Source organism: Medicago truncatula, chromosome 3, assembly GCF_003473485.1.
Source record: "Medicago truncatula cultivar Jemalong A17 chromosome 3, MtrunA17r5.0-ANR, whole genome shotgun sequence".
NCBI classification, from domain to species: domain Eukaryota; kingdom Viridiplantae; phylum Streptophyta; class Magnoliopsida; order Fabales; family Fabaceae; genus Medicago; species Medicago truncatula.
In genome coordinates this window covers 3,009,333-3,033,452 of record NC_053044.1, presented here as the reverse complement: position 1 = coordinate 3,033,452, position 24,120 = coordinate 3,009,333, and the positions used below count along the sequence as shown (strand labels likewise).

Here is a 24,120-nt window from a genome sequence, read left to right as displayed (position 1 = left end):
ATAAAAATTTCAAATTAACTAAATTTACATTAACGTAGATTGAACATAAGTAAACTTAATTTACATTAACTTAAATTGAACATAAGTAAACTTAATTTACATTAACCTAGATTGAACGTAAGTAAACTGAATTTACAAACTTAATTTACATTAACCTAGATTGAACGTAAGTAAACTGAATTTACATTAACTATATTGAACATAAGTAAACTTAATTTACATTAACCTAGATTGAACGTAAGTAAACTGAATTTACATTAACCTAGATTGAACGTAAGTAAACTTAATTTACATTAACCTAGATTGAACGTAAGTAAACTTAATTTACACTAACCTCTTATATACATACGTAAACTAAATTTACATTAATCTAAATTGAACATAACTAAACTTAATTTACATTAACTTAGATTGAACGTAAGTAAACTGAATTTACACTAACCTAAATTGAACATACGTAAACTTGAATTTACATTAACCTACATACGTAAACTACACTAACCCTTTTATATACATACACGTAAACTTAATTTACACTAACCTCTCATTTAAAATCAAATTGACAGGCATATCTCATACCAAAACAAACAATAAACAGATAGAAACTCATCGAAAATGAAATTCATAAAATTCACTAATCTTTATGAATATAGTACAGATCAATAACAAAGATGTTGATTCAGATATTGGTTGCACATCTATGGTGATTTGTGGATGAAAGGGATAAGGGTTCAGAATGATTATAAAAGATGAGTTTTTAAAAATTTACATGAAGATGACAATTTTAATATTATTGTAAAATTTTAAATAAATTTAGATGTAACTTGTTTTTTTGGGGTGTAACTAGCACCCGTCGCTAGTGAGGTGTTCTGGACAACTATAATACTGATTTATACATGGGCAAATCAGACGAAATCACATGCATTATTATCATTAACGAGGGTCCAAAAAATATATTATCATAAGTATAAATCTCATCAGCAAAAAACAAAAAAAAAATCAAAAGTATTTATTCATTTATTCTTTTGATAAAAAAAATGTTTAGGGGCAATATTAGCCATTGACTTTACAAAGCTCACGGGGGCGGTCTCAAATTATTGAACACTTATTTCTTTTAGTCCTTTTTACTTCATAAACTATTTTAAAATAATAATAATAATAATAATAATAATAATAATAATAATAATAATAATAATAATAATTATAACGTAATACATTTTCCATTAAAAAATAATTTATTAGGTTTGTTATGTCATATGTCTCTTATTAAAAAAAATTGCTATTTTTTAGAGGAATATTTTTTTATTTTTTTTGGTAAGATAAGAGTATAACATACAATGAGATAATCAACTAAATGCATACTCATAATAATATATATAAAAAAATTACAAAATAACAAAAAACTTGAGGGAAATATAACTTACAATCTAGTAAGTCCATAAAAAGTGTAGGTTTAACCCAAACATCTAAAACAATACAAGTAGATCCAATTTTAGTTAATTCTAATAAAACTCTAATCATAGGTCTACAAATCGGTGTATTAATCAATCGTCAATATAGAAAGAGTTTAATAATCAATAACTTCCTGAAATAGCAACAAGAAAAATGATTGTTTTAGATCAACTATATTAATTATTGAATAAAACAATTCATATATTTTTATATTCATTAATTGACGTGACAACATATAATTAAATGTATGTGCAAAATTCTTTGAAAATATGAAACTCTTTCTTAGAGGGGTTTATAGAATGTTTATGAGATTAAAATCCGTCAGCCGTGACGTAAGCAAGTGTCTGTCTTATTCATATTTGGTCCAAACTTGCAATGTTAATTTTTGTTTTTGTTTCATACAAAATACAATAATACATCATGCACTCACTCACTCAATTTAGCAGCAAGCATGTAATAGCGTCAAGTGTGATATCACATTTTTTGTCTTGTTACTCTTGTACTATTACCTCTTCAATTATTCACTTATTAGGAAATCATTTTCTCTTATCACTTCTTCCCATAATATCATTCATAATTTTTTAAGGAAACCCACGTGTATATCCCTATCTATTTTTATGGAAAATACTAATAAATCTCTTGGTACACATACCCTTAGAAAAATAAAACCACCTTATATGCTAACATTTGTATTTATATAATAGTTAAAAAATATGGTCAAAACAAGTTATGTTAATAGTTCATATTGTCAAACTATGACATGTATTTAAGAATGAAGAGAATGTACTACAAGTCTACAACCCAACATTATTCCACAAAGTGAGCTCATATACATAAATTAAACAACGCCAAAATATTTTATCATATATTAATATCCAACTTATCAATCTCTGAATATCTCTTAATGCGAAAAAAAATATTACGAAAAATGAAAGATCGAAATTGTACCTTGAAAAATAAGGGGATCAAAATCGCGAATGAAAAAAAAAGGTTTAAATGTGTCATTGGTCCCTGCATTTTCATCAGATTTTGGCATTGGTCCCTGCACTTTTTTTTTTGTTTGGCATTGGTTCCTGCACTTTGTAAAAATATTGGTATTGGTCCCTCTGTTAACTTTCTGTTAAAAAAAAACACAAAACCAACGGAGTGCCATGTGGCCCAATCATTTCACGCCACGTGGCACCAATATCAATATTTTTACAAAGTGCAGAGACCAATACCAATATTTTTACAAAGTGCAGGGACCAATTTCAAACAAAAAAAAGTGTAGGGACCAATGCCAAAATCTGATCGAAAGTGCAAGGACTAAAGACATATTTAAACCAAAAAAAATATAGAGAACCACATGCTAAATAATTGGGGTTGACCATATGGGAATTGTGACCGCATGATATCTATATTCCTTGGCCAAATCATTGGTTATTTATATCTGTCAGTTAGCAACACTCTGCAAACTATGTCATTGTACTTTTCAGTTTTCACTATCTTTATTTGCTACAGAAAAAAAGTTGTGGAAGTAGAAAAAAAAAAAAAAAAAAAAAAAACTAAACAACTCTTGTTTTCAATTTGAATGGGATGGGAAAAATCTAAGACTCATTCTTTTCCTGCAAGTTCAAGGCCAACATAGTTTACTTGTAACTTGGTTCATGTTGGTTTTCTTGTGTGAAGCAACAAGGTATGAATCACTCTCATGTACTTCACTGTGACATTTTTCTTATATGCTGTTCTATCGAGCACAGACACTTCAAATTGAACGTGTATCTTGTGTACAACAACAGACAAGTATCAATGTCGGATACTGACATTTTAGATTGAAAAACGTGTCGCTTGTCCAACAACCGACAAGTATCCATGTCTGACACCGACACATTGATTTCATTGGACTACTTTAGCTTTATCAAATTATTACTAGTGTTGACGTATCAGTGTCAGTGATGTGTCTGTATCCATGTCAGTGCTTCATAGATGACCGTGTCCCATTTATTTTATCCCTTTTTTTCTTTCTCTCCATATTTTAACATGAGGATGTTTATGGTTTCATGTTGCAGTTATTCTTCATTCTTGTGTTGGAAAAAAAGCTCTGAAGTTAACAGCATCGTCGTGTGAACTGATTGAAGCAAAGATGGGTTTTGAACCATTGATTTGGTATTGCAAGCCAGAACCAAACAGTATTTGGTCTAAAACAGTAGATAGTGCTTTTGGGTCATATACACCATGTGCAATCAATACTCTTGTTATCTCAACCTCAAATTTGGTTCTTATGGGGTTGTGTTTATATAGAATATGGCTTATTATTTTCAATGCCAAAGCTCAAAGGTTTTGTTTGAAATCAAATTACTATAATTATATTCTTGCAATGTTGGCTAGTTATTGTGCTTTTCAGCCTTTGTTGAGATTATGGACTGTAAATTCAGTCTTCAACCTGAACGAGGAAGCTGATTTTGCTCCTTTTGAGGTGAGTCTGGCATATCATACTCCAATGAGATGCCTTTGCATGAATGCACCCTCAAAGTTGATATTTGATGTTGTTAGCTTTATGCTCTTTTTGGATAAATAACTTAGTGCTTATAACATAAACACTTATTATATAAGTGCTTATGTATTAATTATTTCTATAACAAAGATAAAATGAAGTCAAACTGTTTTCAGAAGCCTATAAGGTATAAGCTGTTTTCAAAAGCTAATCATGAGAGCTTATTAAAATAAGATGAAAACATCTTATGGACATGTCATAAGTTGTTTTCATAAGCTCTAATAAGCCAATCCAAACATGACGTAGATTGTTCATCTAGTCACAGTTGTCATTTGAAATTGTAGAAAATAACGTTTTGTTCAAATTCCGTTACGCAAGTGTTATAGTACCGCTATTTGAAACAATGTGCACCAAATAGCATATCAAGGAAAAATAGTGATGTGTTCAAATTCCACTACAGTACAACGTCGGTATAGTTGGATTTTAACTGCACCGAATGTAGTGATACCTAAGAGTTATATGTCATGCTGTAAGAGAGAAACATGTAAAATTTGGGTGAATTTGTGTGGAATGTGAAATTTAAACCCCTTTATGTTTCTGTGTTCTTGCAGATAATGTCGCTGATCATTGAATCAGTTACATGGTTCTCAATGATAATTCTCATCCTCTTGGAAACAAAGATTTATATTAGGCAATTTAGGTGGTTGGTGAGGTTTGGAGTTATTTATGTTTTGGTGGGAGATATTGTAATGTTTGACCTTCTTCTGTCAGTGAAAGATTACTCTAGCAGGTTTGATTTTAAACTTTTCAATCCATAACATTTTCACTTTTAGATCGATAATAATTCACTCTATTTCATACTAATGCTTTGATTTCATTTTTGCAGATCTTCCCTATATCTGTATATTAGCACTATCATCTGCCAGGTACATTTCTGATTTCCCCTCATTTTACAATCTTCATTATACCTATAGTTTGATTTCATTTATTTGACTGCAATACTTAATACAATCTTGTTTTATTAAAACTACCTACCAGTCTTCTATGTAGCACTGACACTTCAGATTGAAGACGTGTCCGGTGCTCGACAACTATCGATGTTGGACGCCGACACGACACTGAAACACATTGTTACATTCAATCAATTTAATTTTTTAAAATTATTACAAGTGTCTACGTGTTAGTGTCATCTACTGTGTTCGTGTGTGTCAGTTCATCATAATGTTGCATGCATTGTAAGGCACTAATGAGCATAATGAACTTACTGTGGCTACTTTATCTGATGTAGGTGCTGTTTGGTACCTTACTTCTAGTTTACATTCCTAATTTGGTTCCATATTCTGGTCATGCAACATTCCAAGCTGACATACCTGACAACGGTGAATATGAACCACTTTGTGGAGATGATCAAGTTTGCCCTGAGATGCGCGCCAATTTCTTATCTAGTGAGTGATCCATGAAATGGATGAATTAATACTATGTTTTTTTTCAAAATTCTTTGCTAACTACAATTTCTAGTATTAATGTTTTATTTATGCATTATGTGAAGGATTAAGTTATGGATGGATAACTCCACTCATGAAACAAGGCTATCGAAAACCTATCACTGAAAAGGATGTTTGGAAGCTCGACAAATGGGACCAAACAGAAACGTTAAACGAAAAGTATACATTCTCTTTTCATATCGTAAAGTTCTTCATAAAATCATATATCCTGTATATATATAATTTAAAGTACTTTTTCTTTCTGCAGCTTCCAAAAGTGCTGGACATCAGAATTTCAAAGCTCTAACCCTTGGCTTTTAAGAGCATTAAACAGTAGTCTAGGGAAAAGGTGCATATGACAGCTTTTTCATGATAATTTGGCTTTTTAAATCGTTAGATCTTTATTTCGACTCTTGAAAATTACCTTAGTAATGTTGTTCTCTCATTTGTTTATTTGACTTGGCTTAAATTTGGTTAGGTTTTGGTTTGGAGGCATCTTTAAGGTGAGTCCTCATTTTTTATCTTTAACTTGATTGCCTCAAATGAATTAGTAAACATTTTCAAATTGCAAGATATTTAACATTTAATTTTCAGGTTGAGTGGATTATTTCTCATCTCAACTATAATGCATGATTTTAATTTGCGGTTACGTTGGAAACCTTTATATTGCGGCCATATTATGGTCGAAATTGCAGTTGCGATGTCATTGTTGTGACATGATAATCTGCTATATTGCAACTGCAATTTGAAATCATGCTATAATGTACAAGGTTTACATTTTATAGTAACCTGTAATCTCATTAGAGTATGAAAATGTTGTACATTGAAGGGCGTGTGATAACATTGTTGAACTATGTGTGTTCTGATTCTTGTGGAACTTTGAAATTTTTAACGATCTTTGCAGATTGGTAATGATCTTTCTCAATTTGTCGGGCCTATTCTTCTGAATCATCTCTTAGATGTAAGTTTATTTCTCTCAAAAACCAAATTGGATTGATGCGAACGTACAAAATAAAGAATGCGAAGAAGCACAATAGTACAATGATGGAAAAGATGAGAAAAAAATGGATACACAAGAATGTTTATGGCTTGAACTTGATATATTTTAGTGTATAACTGCTGTTTTTAATGTGCAGTCAATGCAAAATGGAGATCCGTCTTGGATCGGTTACATCTACGCCTTCTCCATATTTGTTGGAGTGGTAAGGATACTGTCTCTTATAATTTGAAGAGTTTTAGTTCAGTAAAATCATCTTCTGGTGAACCTTGTACATTTTAAGTGTTGATGGAGTTTTAAGTAGTCCCGTGACAGTAACTACAACAGCCACTCTGTTGTCGAAGATGCAGGCACAATTAGTCGAAATCCGCAATCAATCGTTGAAGTCTTGAATGTTTATTTATCTGTTTAATTTAGAGCTAGATTTTCTATTCTAACAAGAATGATAGAGGAATATACATTTTTTTACATTTCACAATGGACAGAGTTGGTCTTTGATATCATAACTTTTGTATACCTTTCATAGCATTCAAAGAAATAAGAAATGAACACTTAATAGATGTTTCTACCCTTTTCAGTCAGCCGGTGTTGTATGTGAGGCACAGTATTTCCAGAATGTTATGCGTGTTGGTTTTCGGCTTAGATCAACACTGGTACATCATCTCTTTCTCCTAAAATAAACTGGTTTTTCCTAGTATACCTACACAGTTTATATGATGTGACTTTGTCTAATTATAGGTAGCGGCTATATTCAGAAAATCTTTGAAGCTAACTCATGAAAGTAGAAAGAAGTTCTCAATGGGGAAGCTTATGAATATGATAACAACCGATGCCAATGCATTACAGGTTCATTTCCTACTTAACGGTGTTTTGTCAAATAGCCCTATGAAAAACACTACACTGTCCTAGTTCTGCTATAAGCACAGTAGCGGCACTGCTATGCTATAGTATAAATTTCATTTTCTAATAATATTGCTTTAAAATGTTCAGCAAATATGTCAACAACTTCATGGACTATGGTCAGCACCATTCCGAATCATCATAGCAATGGTTCTCCTATACCAGCAACTAGGTGTTGCTTCACTTATTGGATCGCTATTGCTAGTTCTCATTATTCCACTGCAGGCATGTTTTGATATCTCACAAGCACATGTACATGTTATTTTTATAGATTTATCTACCATTAATAAACTAATAATTATTATTTTTTGAGGACAGACATTTGTGATTAGCAAAATGAGAAAACTGACAAAGGAAGGACTGCAACAGACAGACAAAAGGGTTGGTCTGATGAATGAAATTCTTTCTGCCATGGATACAGTAAAGTATGAGAACATTAAAATATTTCCACTTTCAAAATTCAATTATAGATTATCATGTCTTAACATTGTTTGTGATATGCTGAATATTATTCAGATGTTATGCATGGGAAACAAGCTTTCAGTCTAGAATTCAAACCATTCGACATAACGAACTATCATGGTTTCGCAAAGCACAACTTCTATATGCTGTATGAATACGATCCTATGAAACTTGATATGGTTTTATAATTCAGAGTGTTTCCATATCATTTCTATTATTCAGTGAAATTTATAATTCTAATATGCATGTGTTACACAACAATTTTTATGGCATGCTTGTTAACAATTTCAATGACACATGAAATTCTCCTAGACGATGAAAATTTATAACATTTTTCCTAACTATCATTCTTCTATTGCAGCTAAATAGTTTTATACTGAACAGCATCCCAGTTCTTGTGACAGTAACTTCCTTTGGAGTGTTTACTTTACTTGGTGGAGAATTAACACCTGCAAGAGCATTCACATCACTATCATTGTTTTCGGTTTTGCGCTTTCCTTTAAATATGCTTCCAAATTTACTGAGTCAGGTTGTTACTTGCCCTAATCTCATTCAGTAAATGCTATTTTAGTCTTTTTCCCCCAAATAAAAGAGATATAATAACTACATTGTTATGCTCTATGATTTTGATCCCTATAAGATTTTTATACTTTTTAGTCTTTTGCTTTTAACAAAAACAAAATACTCTTTGCCGCTCATAAGGGACTACATGCTTTAAGGAAAAAAAAAACGTATAAAATTGTGATAGGGACTAAAATGAATATATATTTTTGGTTCATAAGAACCAAAAACATATTTAATCCAAATCTTAGAAATAAATTTATGATAAAGATATGAAGCCATTTCTTACTGTGTACTGATTGTATTTTCTAACAGGTAGCAAATGCAAATGTCTCATTGCAACGTTTGGAGGAACTGTTTTCAGCCGAGGAACGAAATTTACAACAGAATCCACCTATTGTTCCAGGACTTCCAGCCATCTCAATAAAGAATGGATTCTTTTCATGGGATCCTAAGGTCAATTTTTTTACTGATTCTTAGGAGCATTGCCATTATTTCGATTATGTTGCATGTAATTTTGATTAGAATTCTCTCTTCCCTCCATCATCCTGAAAAAATACAACATAGACCATATCATGGACAACTAGTGTTATCAAATAGTAGCTATATATAGCGGAATAAACAACTATTGCTTAGCAATACATGATTTAGTACAGAATATTGTTAAATAGCGCTATAGTGCTATAGCGTAGTAGAATTTGAACAAAACGCCATTGTTCAATAATACATAATTTGCAGGAAGAGAAGAATCCCACATTATCAAATATCAATGTTGAAATACCAGTTGGAAGCTTAGTTGCAATCATTGGAGGTACTGGAGAAGGGAAAACATCACTTATTTCAGCAATGCTTGGAGAGCTACCTCTTGTATCTGATGGAAATGCTATAATCAGAGGCACTGTCGCTTATGTTCCTCAGATTTCATGGATTTACAATGCTACGGTGATTTGCAACTTATTGTATTCATATCAGATTTATGATTTATTCGTAAGTACTATTTAATTTATCATTCTAAATCAGATATTATTTTGCAGGTTCGTGAAAATATATTATTTGGTTCAAAATTTGACCATGGACGGTATTCGAAGGCTATCGATGTCACTTCTTTGGAGCATGATCTCAACTTTTTACCTGTAAGATTGATAATAAAATTTCATATTATCTATAGTTTTCTAAAATTAATGCTGAAGTTTCTTATAATGTACTTATCTCACTTATATATTTTCAGGGACGCGATTTTACGGAGATTGGAGAAAGAGGAGTCAATATTAGTGGTGGACAAAAGCAAAGAGTTTCTTTAGCTAGGGCTGTATATTCAAATTCAGATGTATATATATTTGATGATCCTTTGAGTGCTCTTGATGCTCATATTGCTCAAGAGGTATTGTCCTAGCCATCAGATGTACTATATAGGATTTTCTTTTGTCCTGCGGTATAAATATTGGAATTGTTAATGTCAACATTAATTGTTGACAATTTAATTTCTTTGTAAATTATCTATGATCGTAGTTCATATAACCTGATTTTCCGTGAACTTTAGGTTTTCAAGAACTGTATAAAGGAAGGGCTGCAAGGAAAAACCAGGGTTCTTGTCACCAACCAGCTTCATTTTCTCCCTCAGGTGGATAAAATTATTCTTGTTAGTGAAGGAATGATTAAGGAGCAAGGAACATTTGAGGAGTTGTCGAAATGCGGGCCTCTATTTCAGAAACTAATGGAAAATGCAGGGAAAATGGAACAAGAAGTAGATAGTAACAAAGATAGTGATAATGTTACACCCTTGAGTGATGAGGCAATTGTAGAGTTACCAAATGATGCAAGCTATGAGAAGAAGGGAAAATTGCGAAAATCAGTACTTGTTAAGAAAGAAGAGCGGGAGACAGGCGTGGTTAGCTGGAAAGTTTTAACGAGGTAAGTTTGAAGAGTACATGAATCTTTTCCTTCAAATTATTGTTATTAGGTTTCATGAACCAACTATCTCATAAGGTTAAGCTGATTAAGTGAGGGATAATACACATGTCCATTTATGCTGTGATGTAATTCAATTTTATACTAGAAGAATGAGAAAGGCAAGGCTCAAAGTGTTAAACAACGTTTCAAATGTTTCGGAAACGAAAAAAAATATAGATCCAATATTATTCTCAACATTTTCGTTTACAAATTTTGAAAATAGATCGAGAATTTTCAGAAGTTTTGAAAATGTTAAACACCGTTTTGAATGTTTCGGAAATGCATTCTTCCTATCTTGCCTTTCATCTTTTGTCTATCACAATTGTTCACTGCACTAGTCTTCCTTATCCTTGTTAGCCATTTAAAATTTTAGATAATGAAAACGGAATATGTTTTCAATAAATAAACGGGTAAAGATCCTCTCCATTTATAAAAATAAATGGAAGTTGCAATTTGGAGAGAGATAGACAAAAAAATAAGTGATGGGTCCCACCATCATTAATTATTTTTTACTTTTTATGTGTCTTTATCTCTCTAAATGGAACAAATGGAGAAATTTATAAATGGAGAGGATCTTAAGAATTCAATTCCCTTCGTCAAAATGACAAAATGTTGTTTTTTCTATCATCTGTCTCATTAAAATGAAAGATTCTCGATCCCGTACTTTTGTACCGTTTCATCTCATTGGCCTTATCTCCTTTCAATGTGGGATTTAGGTTTTTCACAATACACCCCTCATGCCTAGCACCATTGGGATCGATGCATGGATAATATGGTGGGTGACCGAATAGATAGGCTCTGATACCATATTAGGTTTAGATTGAGCCTAAATCGTCCTCATCTAAATAAAATAAGTAAATATCCAACGTCTAGTTTAATTTTCTTATGGATGCTGTCGTGGTGTTTGTATCCGGTTGTATCTCTTTTATTTTTGTGAGCACCATCTCTTCTTTGCTATTTTTTCTACTTGGATTCAATTTATATGCTCTAGTTTGGTTATCACTTGTAAAGTTGTAATCATATATCGAAAATTACAGGTACACATCCGCTTTGGGAGGACTGTGGGTAGTTGCTATACTTTTTGCATGCTACACATTAACAGAAGCTCTTCGAATTTCGAGTAGTACATGGTTGAGTGTGTGGACATCTCAAGATTCAACCGCAGCTTCTCGAGCAGGCTATTTTCTTTTCATCTATGCAATGTTCTCATTTGGACAGGTAATTCTTCAATGGCTATGAGTTTCTATTTAACAACCATTTCTTCTTAGTTTTCACATGCTTCGAAACTCAAATATTTAAATTTCTACTTTGAATATTTAGTATCTTTTGCTTTACTTGTAAGGAATCAGTATAGTTCAGGAAAATGTTCATCCTTCAACACGCTATGAAATGAATATTTCATTTTCTGCATTCAGGTATCCGTAGCACTTGCAAACTCTTATTGGTTGATCATTTCAAGTCTTCGTGCTGCGAAAAGATTGCACGATGCAATGCTAGATAAAATTTTACATGCTCCAATGGTATTCTTCCAGACTAATCCTGTCGGCCGCATAATTAATAGATTTGCGAAAGACACGGGAGACATCGATACCAATGTTTTTAACTTGATGAATATGTTTCTGGGGCAAGTCTGGCAACTACTTTCAACATTTGTTCTTATAGGCACTGTCAGCACCATATCCCTGTGGGCCATAATGCCGCTTCTGATATTTTTCTATATTGCTTATATATACTACCAGGTGTGTTCTATATCTTTCCCTTACTTTAGGAATGAGTAGTAGATGAACATTTTAGTCCTTTAAATTGTAAGGGCCGGTCAACTTAGTCCCCAAATTTGCGAAATAGCAACTTAGTCCTTCAAATTTCCAAAATATAAATTTAATCCCTTAAATTGTAAAAAGCATATATCAGACAATTTAGTCCACTTTTCAAATTTTACACCACAATTTTGAAGGTTCTATGCTTGTTTCAATGCACAAAAGACTATTTATGTCAACATGTATGTCTTTTACCGGCTTTGATGGATGTTTGCTAAAGAAATATTTTGATGGAGGGACTAAATTGCTCGATCCTTATAATTTAGAGTACCAAATGCTGATTTCTTTAGGAATTGATAATTTTTTCGAGGAATTGACTAATCTTTCCTATCAACTTCATGCCTAATAGAGCACGGCTCGAGAGGTGAAGCGCATGGATTCCATTACAAGATCTCCTGTTTATGCACATTTTGGAGAATCATTGAACGGTTTGTCAAGCATTCGTGCTTACAAAGTGTACGACAGGATGTCAAACATCAATGGGAAATTCATGGATAACAATATAAGATTTACTCTTGTGAATATTAGTTCAAACCGTTGGCTAACCATAAGGTTAGAAAGTTTAGGAGGCCTCATGATTTGGTTGATAGCGACATTTGCTGTCTTACAAAATGCAAGATCTGAAAATCCTACACTGATTGCATCTACAATGGGTCTACTTCTCAGTTATACATTGAACATAACAAATCTTTTAAGTGGTGTACTTAGACAAGCAAGTAGAGCTGAAAACAGTTTGAATTCGGTCGAGCGCGTTGACACATATATAAATTTAGAAACGGAGGGTCAAAGTATAATTGAGACAAACCGTCCACCACCAGGATGGCCAACAAAAGGATCAATTGAGTTTGAGAATGTTGTTCTTAGTTATAGGCCGGAACTTCCTCCGGTCTTGCATGGATTGTCCTTTGTAGTGCCTTCAACTGAGAAGATAGGTGTAGTTGGAAGAACTGGTGCAGGAAAGTCTAGCATGCTTAATGCACTGTTCCGGATTGTGGAATTGCAAAGCGGAAGAATCATTATTGATGGATGTGATATTTCTACATTCGGACTAGTAGATTTGCGAAGAGTTCTTACTATCATACCACAGTCGCCTGTTCTTTTCTCCGGTATGAACTGTAATTTTGATCATGCATGCACGTTACAATAAAATACATGACTATTCTTGTATTTTAAGTTTTCATTTAATTGTAAATAATCATTGGCTATTAATTTTGATAAGAATTTAATGTTCTGAAAATTGTCATTCTCTATTTTTAGGAACTGTTCGTTTCAATCTCGATCCATTTAATGAACACAGCGATGCTGATTTATGGGAAGCTTTGGAAAGGGCACACTTGAAAGATGTAATAAGAAGAAATTCTTTTGGTCTAGATGCTCAGGTACATAGATTATGGAAGAAATTCTTTTGTGCATTTGATAATAGTCATCAACTGAAATTCTTTTAGTGAAGTAAGTGTATTTGAAATTTTCAACTGAAAGGAAGAAACATGACAAGTTAATCTTTTGCACCGAATAAAGGTTTCCGAGGGAGGAGACAACTTTAGTGTTGGACAAAGGCAACTATTAAGTTTGGCTAGAGCATTGCTAAGAAGATCAAAGGTTCTTGTCCTCGATGAAGCTACTGCTGCTGTAGATGTTAGAACAGACGCTCTAATACAGAAAACCATCCGACAAGAATTTCATTCCTGCACAATGCTCATCATTGCACATAGATTGAATACAATTATCGACTGCAATCGAATTCTGTTGCTCGATGCTGGCAAGGTACATCCAAGTAGCATGAATGAACTATAAATATTAACTTCTTGCATGTTTTACTTATAATGGCTCTATGAAAATGAATTAATTGAATATCATTACATGTGCTAGAGTTAATGATTCATCTTCTTGTATGCTTTACAGGTTCTTGAATACAATTCACCTGAGAAACTCTTACAAAATGAAGAAACTGCATTCTACAAAATGGTTCAAAGTACCGGTCCTGCAAATGCCGAGTATTTATGTAGCTTAGTATTTGGAAGGAAAGAGAATAATTCAAATGAATTTAACAAGGAGTCGGAAAACAGTACGAGACAGTTAGCATCTACAAATTGGGCTGCTGCTACTCAGTTTGCAATAGCTTCTACACTTTCTTCTTTACATCAACACCTTCAAAGTCCAAATACTAACGACAATAAAGACATTCTTAATAGAACAAAGGATGCAGTAGTTACACTTCAAGAAGTTCTAGAAGGAAAGCATGATGATACTATAGAAGAGACATTGACTCAATATCATGTTCCTACAGATAGATGGTGGTCTACTCTCTACAAAGTTATTGAAGGTAAACATAAATATATTAAGTTTATAACTAATGTATTAAAATTTGGATCAGAGATTAAACAGGTGAGACCTCCTAGTCATGGTTTAATCAGCGTGTGATGTAATCTGAATCAAATCAACTGATACATTGACTGGTTCCAGTTCAATGAGTTGAACCTGCCGGTTCTGTACGATTTTTAAAACATCGATTATAACAAATAAAAAATAATCTATCTTGATGGCCTTACAAGAAAACAAGATATGTGACTTTGCCTGACAAGTCCTCATGTTCCTTTCTAGTTAATGGAAAATAATTTTCCTTTCTAGTTAACTTCTTTATGACTACTCCCATTTTGAAGTACTATAAGTTATACGACATATTCCATTATAATGTTTCCATCTGTATTTGTTAATTTCTGATCATATGTTCAATTTTTCCTCCAGGTCTTGCTGTCTTGATCAGGTTGCCTCAGGACAACAACTATAACCAATTAGAACCTGATTTTGAAGGAAGATCATTTGACTAATTATATAATACATACATCTTGAAAATGAGATAAAAGAGTTACATGGAATCCAATATCAAAGGGATATCCAACAGGGTTGAATCGAGCATAAGAGAGGTTTAAACTCACACAATGTGGCAAACAAAGGTTTGAAACTCGGCTGCGACCGAGAGAGCTACCTACATTTTACGTCTGACAGTGCTTCGAATAGAATTACCTTTAGTAAAAGAAACCTATGGAAAACAAAATAAAATAAAAGAACTCAGAGGGATATGGTTCCGATCACAAGACTCTTCAGATTGTTTTTTTGTAACATTTTATATTTTTGTCTTGTATCAATAAAAAAAATAGGGTTACTTTCCTTCTTGTCACAAAGAAAAACTAGGGTTAATTTCCTTTTAGCAAGAACTATTTCAAGGAAGATTGTACTTATTGTAATAAAAGTAAGTTATTTTACCCCTTGTGCTGCTTGTTATTTTCAGTTTTACAAATTATATAAAATTTGGTAAACAAAATGAATTTCATTTGGATAATATGATAGTGGACTTCAATTTGACGGATCGTATTAAGTCATGTGGGCTTCATGACGATTTTCAGGAACACGTTTAATTGGAAAAAATTAAAATACAACAATTATTATAGTTAGAACGAATAATAACGAGTGCATATCCAACAGTCGGGGTTAGTGCTCAGTTGAGATTGGATCATTTCATGGACATCTGTAGATGCACAAAAGGCATTAAGAACGAGTTATAAACAAATGAAAACAGGAATAGAGTAGTTATATTCAGATAGACCAATAGATTACATAGTTCATGTAGTTACAAAGAGGTTTATCTACATGATCTAACCCTAGGAGTTTAACTACTCATGTTATTTTAAACAAAAATAAAAGTATATGAAAAGAAATACATGAATCATAATCATCGTTGGTCGATTCCTCACCTTCGGGATGTTTCCTATCGCTAACAACCTTTCCTAAATCGCGGTTTCGCCTTTCTCTGGTCGTTAGGGTGCGTTTTTCAAGTGAGGCTGGGACTCTGTATTTATAGGCGTGTAAAACCCCCTAACTCTCTGGAACAATAATTGTGGGATGCATTATAGCTTCTATGCTCCGCGTCTTAGGCAGTAGTAGTGCACCTCACAATTCATCGTTATGGATGGCACTATGTGTAGATCAATACACGCATCGGGTCATGGACAATAGATATATCCGGTTTTTCCTTCTTTCTGGGCGACCCAATGCTTATAGCATGCATCGCGTCATGGACAATAGATGGCTCGTCTGCAATTCTTCATCCCTTGTCCCACCATTTCATCTCACTGAAACGTCCATAGTGACTATACCTCAAGAAATCATTTTAATATCCTCGTAAAAAATATAGCATGACCACAAAGTTGTCTCGTTAGGGTGATTTTGGCATGTTCCAAGGTTTTTCTTTATTTTTCTCTCTTTTGCTAATCCATTGATTTATTTACAAAAAACTAAACTAAAACAAATTGAAACTTCCTAAAAAGTTGCTCGAAAATAATGTCGTTGCATTCTTGTATTGAAGATTTAGGGGATGTCCTTTTCACTTCTTGTACTATTTGAAAGTTTGAGGGCAACATTCCGCCTAATGATCATCATGAAACCACATAGTAAGTTTTATCAATTGATTACAAAAAATATACCAAGCCATGAAACACCGAATCTAAACTAAGTGCATCAACCTTATTCGATTTATATTAGACCATTCAAAGTTTTGCCACCACCGACGAACATGAATGGTTTCCAATATAAGGATGTTCAACACCATTTCGTTCAAAAATTGAGAAGTCGGCCATGAAGAAAGAGAGAGGGTTTCCCTAGGGAAGCCCTAGCAGAGCCAACAAATTCATATCTTATTCATTTCTTCGTCTACTTATTCATGGTTTTTCCGTTAAGAAAGATTAGTTTTATCAATACACATTTCTCATAGATGATTTGTGATTACATGCATCTTATGTTATTTTTATAATGTTTTTCACTCATTTTCTTTTAATTTTCATCAAGAATAGAGGAGCATATTAGAGCAATTGCTTATGATTTTCAGGATATTTTGTAATGTTTTCTATTTGAGTCATGTAATTCTACTTTTCCTGAAACATAGCAATTCTACGGTGTTTTGATGTAATTCAAGAAGAAATCATGCAAATCGGCAAAGCAAAACATCATGAAGACTTGTGAAGATCTTGGAAGACCGTAAATGAAGATTCAAAGAACGAAGAAACGGACGATTGCATGCTGGAATTGCACTGATGCTCCCCAAGTGTGTTGCCATGCGCCCTAAGTGTCTGTCATGCGCCTAGAGCATGCTGTCATGCTCCAGGCACATGAAAATTAGCTTTGTGCGTCCAGGAAAGCACCCCAAGTGTGCTGGGAGCGCGCCATATCTGATTTTTTTGGAGTTTTAAGTGGAAAAGTCCGGTTTTTAAGACCAACTTTAGGTGGAAACTCTCCATATAAATATCACTCCTCTGGTTCATAATTTTTCAGTCAGAACGAAGTGGTTCAAGACGAAGAAAAAACACTAGGAGCTTCATGGGAGGAGTATCTCTCCTCACTATAATTCTCTATGGTATGTTTTATTTCTTTTATAAATCAATACAAGTTTCTCAAAATTTGATTCAGACTCTGCTTGGGCACATGCTTTTAATTGATTTACCATATTCAATTCAGAGATGAATGAAAAGATTAACAATGATTTAATTGATTTACAAATAAGTGTGATTTAATTTAAAGATGTTTTGAGCTTTCATTTTCAGTGGTTATATTGATTTACAAAGATTCTGTTTGCAACGATGAGACTGCCAACGTCGACGAGAGTGTGCAGCGATGGTGCTGAGAGAAGGAGGAAGGAGTGATCGTTCTATTTTAGAGAAGAAAAAACGTGTGTTTTTTTTGTTGCAAAAGTGGGTATCTTATTTTTCATCAAAAAAGTGTTTATGCTAGAGCTTTTAATCCTAGCCCTTGATTTAACATTTGCCAAATATCACACATCAATGAAATGAAAAGGGATAAATGGAGGGTTGTTAAATAGAGCAAAGTGCCAAAGCAAGACTACCTCATGTTTAAGACTAGGGCTGGACATCGGACGGTTAGGGTCGGATGTCGGACCCAAACCCTCAATCCGGACAAGCCGACGGTGATAGTCGGACAATCCATTTCCGTCCAATTGAGTATTCGGTTTTTTCCGGTGTCGGTTTGACGGTTATCGCGGTTGGGCGGTTCGGTAGCGTCGGTTGTTCGTTCAAACAAAAATTGATAAAAAAAAAAAAAAATCTGCAAATCCATATCTTAAGAAAAAAAAAAAAACTCCAAAAACTGATTTTCAGAAATTGTTCCTTGTTAACATATACAACAAATAAAAACGCAAATGATTGTGAAAATCCTGCCAGATCTAGTTGCGGTTGCAGCTTGTCTTCTTGAATCAAATATGGAAGCATGTGTAGATCTATGAACCTTGAGCAGATTTGATGCAAATGCTATAGTTATTTTTGTTCATTGAAACTTTTAAAATGTTGGGAGTTATAGTATGTTGAAAAGAAAGAGATGGTTGAAATTGTTGTTAGTGATGTTTGTTTGATGTTTAAAGGATGGTGATAGAGATGATTTCTGGAAAGGATCATGATTAATGGAAAGGATTGTGTGAATCGTTTCTCGTTCTCAAGTTCAGAAGAGAGAATAACAACAATAACAGCGACGGCAGGAAGAGAAATTATGGAGACTAAGGTTTTTCTCTTTGAGTTAGGATTATATATGTCTGGGCCTTGCTACAATTGGGGTGCCATTTGGGCTAGACTTATGCAGAAAACCAGGATGTAAACTGACTGATGTATGGATCGGGCGAGTTCGGCTTTTGTTGGGCCTATCCACCCCACCCGAAACCGTCCACACCAAACCAAAGAAACCTACTTCTCTTGCTCCGCCTTACCCGTTTGACCCGCCTAACTTGAACCGACGCATTTCGGATCCAATGGGTCGGCCGGTGTGGGTCGATTTCACAATTCTTGTCCAACCCTATTTAAGACTCCCTTTCCCTTCTCTCTCCAAAATGTATAGGGCGTGGGGTCCACAAAAAGTACACTTTGCTTCTCTCGCCGAGAGAAAACTAAACTACTCCATCCGTCTCAAAATGAGTGTCGTTTTAGCTAGTTGTACATAAAAGAATGAATGTAATGAAATAAACATTAGACAAACACTTTTACTAAACTGCCCAAGAAAAAGACAAATTTAAAGTTGCATTGAAAATTGTGTGAGAGAAAAGTTGGAGTATTTATTGAGGGTAGAGTTGGGAGAAAAAAAATTAAAGTTGTATTGAAAATGTAAAGTAACATTCATTTTAAAACAATATTTTTTTACTAAAGTGACACTGATTATCAAACGGAGGGGGTAATACTTTAACTCCCTTTCCCTTCTCTTCATTTCTTTCCTTCATGTTACTTTTTAACCAAACACGTTTCTTAAAACGACACCGTATACTCAGGAATTTTCTACTTTGACCTCAAAGCAGAGTAGACAGACAAGAACAACATCATCAAATTAAGGAGCATCCTCTTTTCTCTGTTCCTCAGATTGCACGGTAATAATTCCTCATCTTAAGATTATATTAAGATTATTAAACTTGTGTTTGTGTTAAATGTGTATAGATTTGTTTTGATAATGATTTAATGGTTATTAAACTTGTTAATCCACCTTTTCAGCTACTTATTACAACACCCTTTTAAGTTTTAACTTAAAAAAAATCAGCTTTATTTTGATTTTATTCCATTTCAATAGTTTTTTCAAATCTCAAGTGGGTTTCTTTATTTAGTATTGAATAAATGTGTTTTGATAGCATTGACAAGATTGTAGATTCTGGAAACATGTTTTTGAGTGGCCAGATTTGAACACTTTGTACTAAATATCATATCGTAGAACAATGTCGATTAGTTCAAATTCTGCTCCTATAGTGCTATTGCTATAGCGCCGTTATTTGGCAACACTGACACTTATTTGGAGCTTGAAATATTCTGTTTGAAATTTGATTTGTGCTGTATTCCTAGGTAGAAATTACTCTTTGCTGTGGAATGATAACAAGAGTTATAAACTTGGAGTTGAAGGTATTTCCTGGATGAATTCGGTGAGTTTCAAATTTAAAAGCCGGATTGAAATCGAGTTAAATTGACATGTCAAAAACAATGAGAAGCAAACCTGTTAATTTAAGCGCGGCTAAAGATATGTTTGTTTCAGCTATTCGGTTTGCAGTGTCTATTGAGGTACCATGTTTTCCGTTCGGTGATGAGCTAAGAACCTCTGCTCAAGAGCAAGTTGACTACATGTTAGGAGAAGATGAAGATATTTCACTCATTATTTCTGATGACGAAGTGAAATCCGTTGTAAGAATGGGTGTTCACAATGTCATTCATTCGTTCGAAACGGACTTGTCGTCGTTGCTGTTGAATCCTACCCATGAGGTTGAGGCTGCGGATAATACAATAATGAGGAGAGTATCTGATCTTGAATGGATGTGTAATGTACTACCAAAGATGGATTTGATGAAAATCTTTGTTTCTAATTGGATTGCAATTTCTAGCAAAATCTTGGTGATAATTGAAGACGAAAAGTTTGAACATGTCAGGTGGGGCTTGAAAGTAAAGTTGATAGAAGTAACATGCAAAGTTTTTGAAGCAGTTAGCTATGGAAGTGTGATTGTTCCGGCTCCTAGTCGGGTGCAATTGCTAAAAACGTGGTTTCCCTACATTCGCAAGATGAAGCCGCTGTTGGATTCAAAAGCCTCCGAGGAGACTAATTTTGCTTATAAAATGGATGAAGATTTGTGCCAGGCCATTGAGGGAGCAATTGTGTCGTTGGTATTGACGTTGCCGTCAAACGATCAAGCAGGCATTCTAGCTGACTGGATCGGAAGTAGGGAAGTTGGATATCCCGACTTGAGTGAGGCTTTTGAGGTTTGGTCTTATAGAAGCAAATCTGCCAAGAGGAGATTAGTGGAAGGTTTACATGGACACAGTGACGAAGCTATCAGCAGTTAAGTTTGTTGTCTCTTAACTCCTAAAACTTATCATTTGCGGGAAAGTTTTACTGCTCATACGGTCTATTCAGCTTGAGAGGATAGTCATTGCAGTTGAGTTGTGTGGAGAGGATACCTGTTTTATACCAAAAAAAAAAAAACCATTTTTGTATACATTTAGTTTTATTACAGCGTTGTAAGATAATTAGTGTTGGATTGAGGTGTTGATTCTGTCCATGAGATTTCAGCTCAATGGTAACAGTCTGACCTTTTAACCTCAAGGGATGGATTTCAGATTCCCTCGAAGACGGCTGTAAGTCATTAGTGCCACACTAATTAATAACACCCTTCCCCAATTTTTTTAAAAAGGTGTTGGATTCCATGATGTATGACACTCGCTGAATGGGTTAGGGGTACTCAAATCCTCAACTTTTGATTCTTTGTATTGCTTTCTGATAGCTTTCAGATGAAATTCTATGAATACCTGCATCTTTGAAACATGAAAGGGTTGCTTGTAAACTAGTTGACTCACCAATCATTTTATATTGTTGTTCCATAGCATAAATCTATACCAATTCCTTTTTTGCCCATTAACATCATTAGTTGTCTCACAAAGAATAAATAATATTTCAAATTTGCTTGTATACTTTCACTATGCATCTCTGATAAGAACTCCTATAGTACACAAATTTTGGTGTGTGTGTGTGTGAGAGAGAGAGGGGGGGAATTGAAGACTGAGGGAAATGAATTCTCTATCATAGAATAAGTTTTGTTGGACTTTGTACACATTAGCGACATACAAGTACTGGCCTTTCAATTAAATGGGTTCCTGGGGTGGATTATTCTCTGCATAATGACATGTCTCTTGCTGTCTTAAACATCCCTGCGAGCCATTACACTACCATGGCAACTTGAACTGGTCTGTCATTACAGATCTCCTCCCTGCTGTCATTTGTAATAAAATGCCTTCCTTCTGCTGGTCCTAGCAGATTTCCCTGCTAGAATCTTACATCAGATGAATCCTTTAGCTTAAATCCGGCCTATCGATTGCTGCAACGGCATGATTTGGACCATGTTGATTTTGATCCCCTATTTAACTCGGTTTGGAGCTGACCTGGTTCAAGTTGTTCGTGTGGAAATTAGAACATGCTAAATTTATGACGAATGAAGAGTGTGGACGATGTGGTATTGTTGCAGTAGAGAGCCTATTTTGAATATGTCTCGTTTGCCCCACACTTGCTGCAACATGAAAAAACAACTCTGCTATTTTTGGGTGTGCGTGCAAGAGAAAAAATTCAGTAATCCAAGACAACCCCGGTTTAAAAAATGCCTATTTAAAGGCATATTTTCACCCAAAATAATTCATTCAGAAACTTGGCAGTTAAAAGGAAAGGACGGGCAACCGGAACATCAACGAGGAGTGTTTTTCATCTCCTTTCAATTGTTCTAGTGCATGTTTTCCTTATGTATCCAGTTACGATAAGTAATTAAACACATAAAGATTAGGGTACTAAGATGAATATCTATTTATTTGTTTGGTTTTTAGAATGCATAATTTATTTATTCGAGTATGATCTGAGTTGTGTTTAATTTACATATTTATCATGCTTAATAATTTTCGTACTATAACTTGTTGCACCTATAATTTGATTTGATCTTAGCTTAGGGTTTAAATATTGGAGCCTTGATTTAATTGGAATCATTATTTATGTATTTTTCTCAAGAATCATTAAGAAATTAGTGATTACTAGTATGATGGTTGTGTTTTAAGATACATGTGCGAGTGTAATGCTGACCTTGGGAGCAATACGACATTTTGACGCCTCTTGCATCTGTGAGAGTATAAATCCCTTAAGTAGTTGAGGAGAAACATGACATTTTGGAGTCAATTATATATGGGAGGAAACATGCATTAATAAAACAAAGAGGTAAAGGGGATTCGAAGAATCTTACATCTTAATCAAAAACCTATTTACTTTTCATTGCAAAACCAACAATCTTGCAAACTTCCGCGAATTTACAGTTTTTAATTATTTGTTTAGTAAATTGCTGAGTAGAAAACTACAATTCATAATCCTTATGAAGACGATAAACATAATTTCTACACCTCTTACTCACACATCACTAATTCTAGTTTTTTTTACTCTTTACTTTTGGATCACCTTAATAAATTTATTTTGTGTGTGTGTGTGTGGGTGGATGGGTGTGGGGGTGGAAGAACTCTGGTATCTAGTTTTCAAAGTTTTGAAGTTAATTTTTTTAGACCCAATCCATTCTCATTGTAAATGTGATGCTCTAATTTTTTAGACAAAGTTTTTATTTGTTTGTGCATAAATTATACTTTTGGTCCTTTTTTCTTTCAATTTCATAAAATAACCCTGTTTTGTGTTTTTATATTAATTAGGTATTAATCATAATGTCAAATTCTGCCAGCAAGATAACAATAACTCCACCGACAACAAAGAAAGTGAAACTCATCGAGAGTGAAATTAAAGACAGGCTCAGTGACTTAACTGATTGTGTTATCCTTCACATACTTTCATTTTTGAACACAAAAGATGCAGTTCAAACTTGCATTTTATCCCCAAAGGTTTAAGGATCTATGGAAACTGCTCTTGTATTGCATTCTACCGACTTTCGAACTTACAAGAAATTCACCAAATTTGTGTCTAAGGTTTTATCTCTTTGCGATTCCTCTATTTCATTGCAGACTCTCGATTTTAAACGTGACGTTGGTCGCTTGAACCCTAACATACTCAAAATGATCGTAGAGTATGCAATTTCACACAATGTCCAAAGGTTAGGACTTTTTGTTGTTGGTGGTATTGCACAAATTCCACCTATCATATTTTCATGCAAGACTCTAACACATCTTAAGCTTTGTATTTACAATAAAGGAGGTCATGAAACAATGTTTCCAAAATCTTTCAATTTATCGGCATTGACTAGCTTGTAACTACAAAATTTTGAATTTTGTGTTGGCAATAATGATCGTGCCGAGCCATTTTCGACTTTTAACAGGTTGAATAATTTGCTCATTTCCAATTGCACCGTGAGTGGTTCAAAAATCCTTTGCATATTAAATTCGACCCTTGTCAGTTTAACTATGTGTAATAAGTTTATTGATCACAAAAATTACACAATTGAACTACGTTTGCTTTTACTGGAAATCCTATGAAACTCTA

The 24,120-nt window shown here is 33.9% G+C and overlaps 2 protein-coding genes across 5 annotated transcripts; both read left to right on the top strand.

The window, feature by feature from the left end:
- Positions 1 to 2,905: 2,905 nt before the first annotated feature.
- On the top strand, positions 2,906 to 15,359 carry LOC25488556 (ABC transporter C family member 12). The gene is made up of 28 exons (XM_024779413.2): positions 2,906 to 3,127; positions 3,501 to 3,907; positions 4,537 to 4,715; positions 4,812 to 4,851; positions 5,214 to 5,370; positions 5,475 to 5,589; positions 5,678 to 5,758; positions 5,888 to 5,912; positions 6,314 to 6,370; positions 6,546 to 6,611; positions 6,985 to 7,059; positions 7,145 to 7,252; positions 7,397 to 7,531; positions 7,625 to 7,731; positions 7,823 to 7,916; positions 8,130 to 8,297; positions 8,645 to 8,785; positions 9,068 to 9,271; positions 9,364 to 9,462; positions 9,558 to 9,710; positions 9,870 to 10,240; positions 11,317 to 11,497; positions 11,695 to 12,018; positions 12,446 to 13,202; positions 13,354 to 13,475; positions 13,615 to 13,860; positions 13,999 to 14,419; positions 14,842 to 15,359. Exons 2-28 carry the CDS (start codon positions 3,575 to 3,577, stop codon positions 14,922 to 14,924), a joined length of 4,842 nt encoding a protein of 1,613 aa, XP_024635181.1. The 5' UTR covers positions 2,906 to 3,127; positions 3,501 to 3,574; the 3' UTR covers positions 14,925 to 15,359.
- A 4,006-nt stretch (positions 15,360 to 19,365) lies between these two features.
- On the top strand, positions 19,366 to 21,440 carry LOC25488555 (BTB/POZ domain-containing protein At3g05675). 4 transcript variants are annotated; one of them, XM_013603440.3, is made up of 3 exons: positions 19,366 to 19,507; positions 19,971 to 20,047; positions 20,158 to 21,440. In XM_013603440.3, exon 3 carries the CDS (start codon positions 20,244 to 20,246, stop codon positions 20,955 to 20,957), a length of 714 nt encoding a protein of 237 aa, XP_013458894.1. In that variant the 5' UTR covers positions 19,366 to 19,507; positions 19,971 to 20,047; positions 20,158 to 20,243; the 3' UTR covers positions 20,958 to 21,440. The 4 variants fall into 4 exon arrangements, with proteins under 4 accessions (XP_013458894.1, XP_013458895.1, XP_024633421.1 ...); XM_024777654.2 differs by having other exon boundaries at positions 19,374 to 19,507; positions 19,975 to 20,047; XM_013603441.3 differs by having other exon boundaries at positions 19,971 to 21,440.
- The last annotated feature ends 2,680 nt before the right edge of the window (positions 21,441 to 24,120 follow it).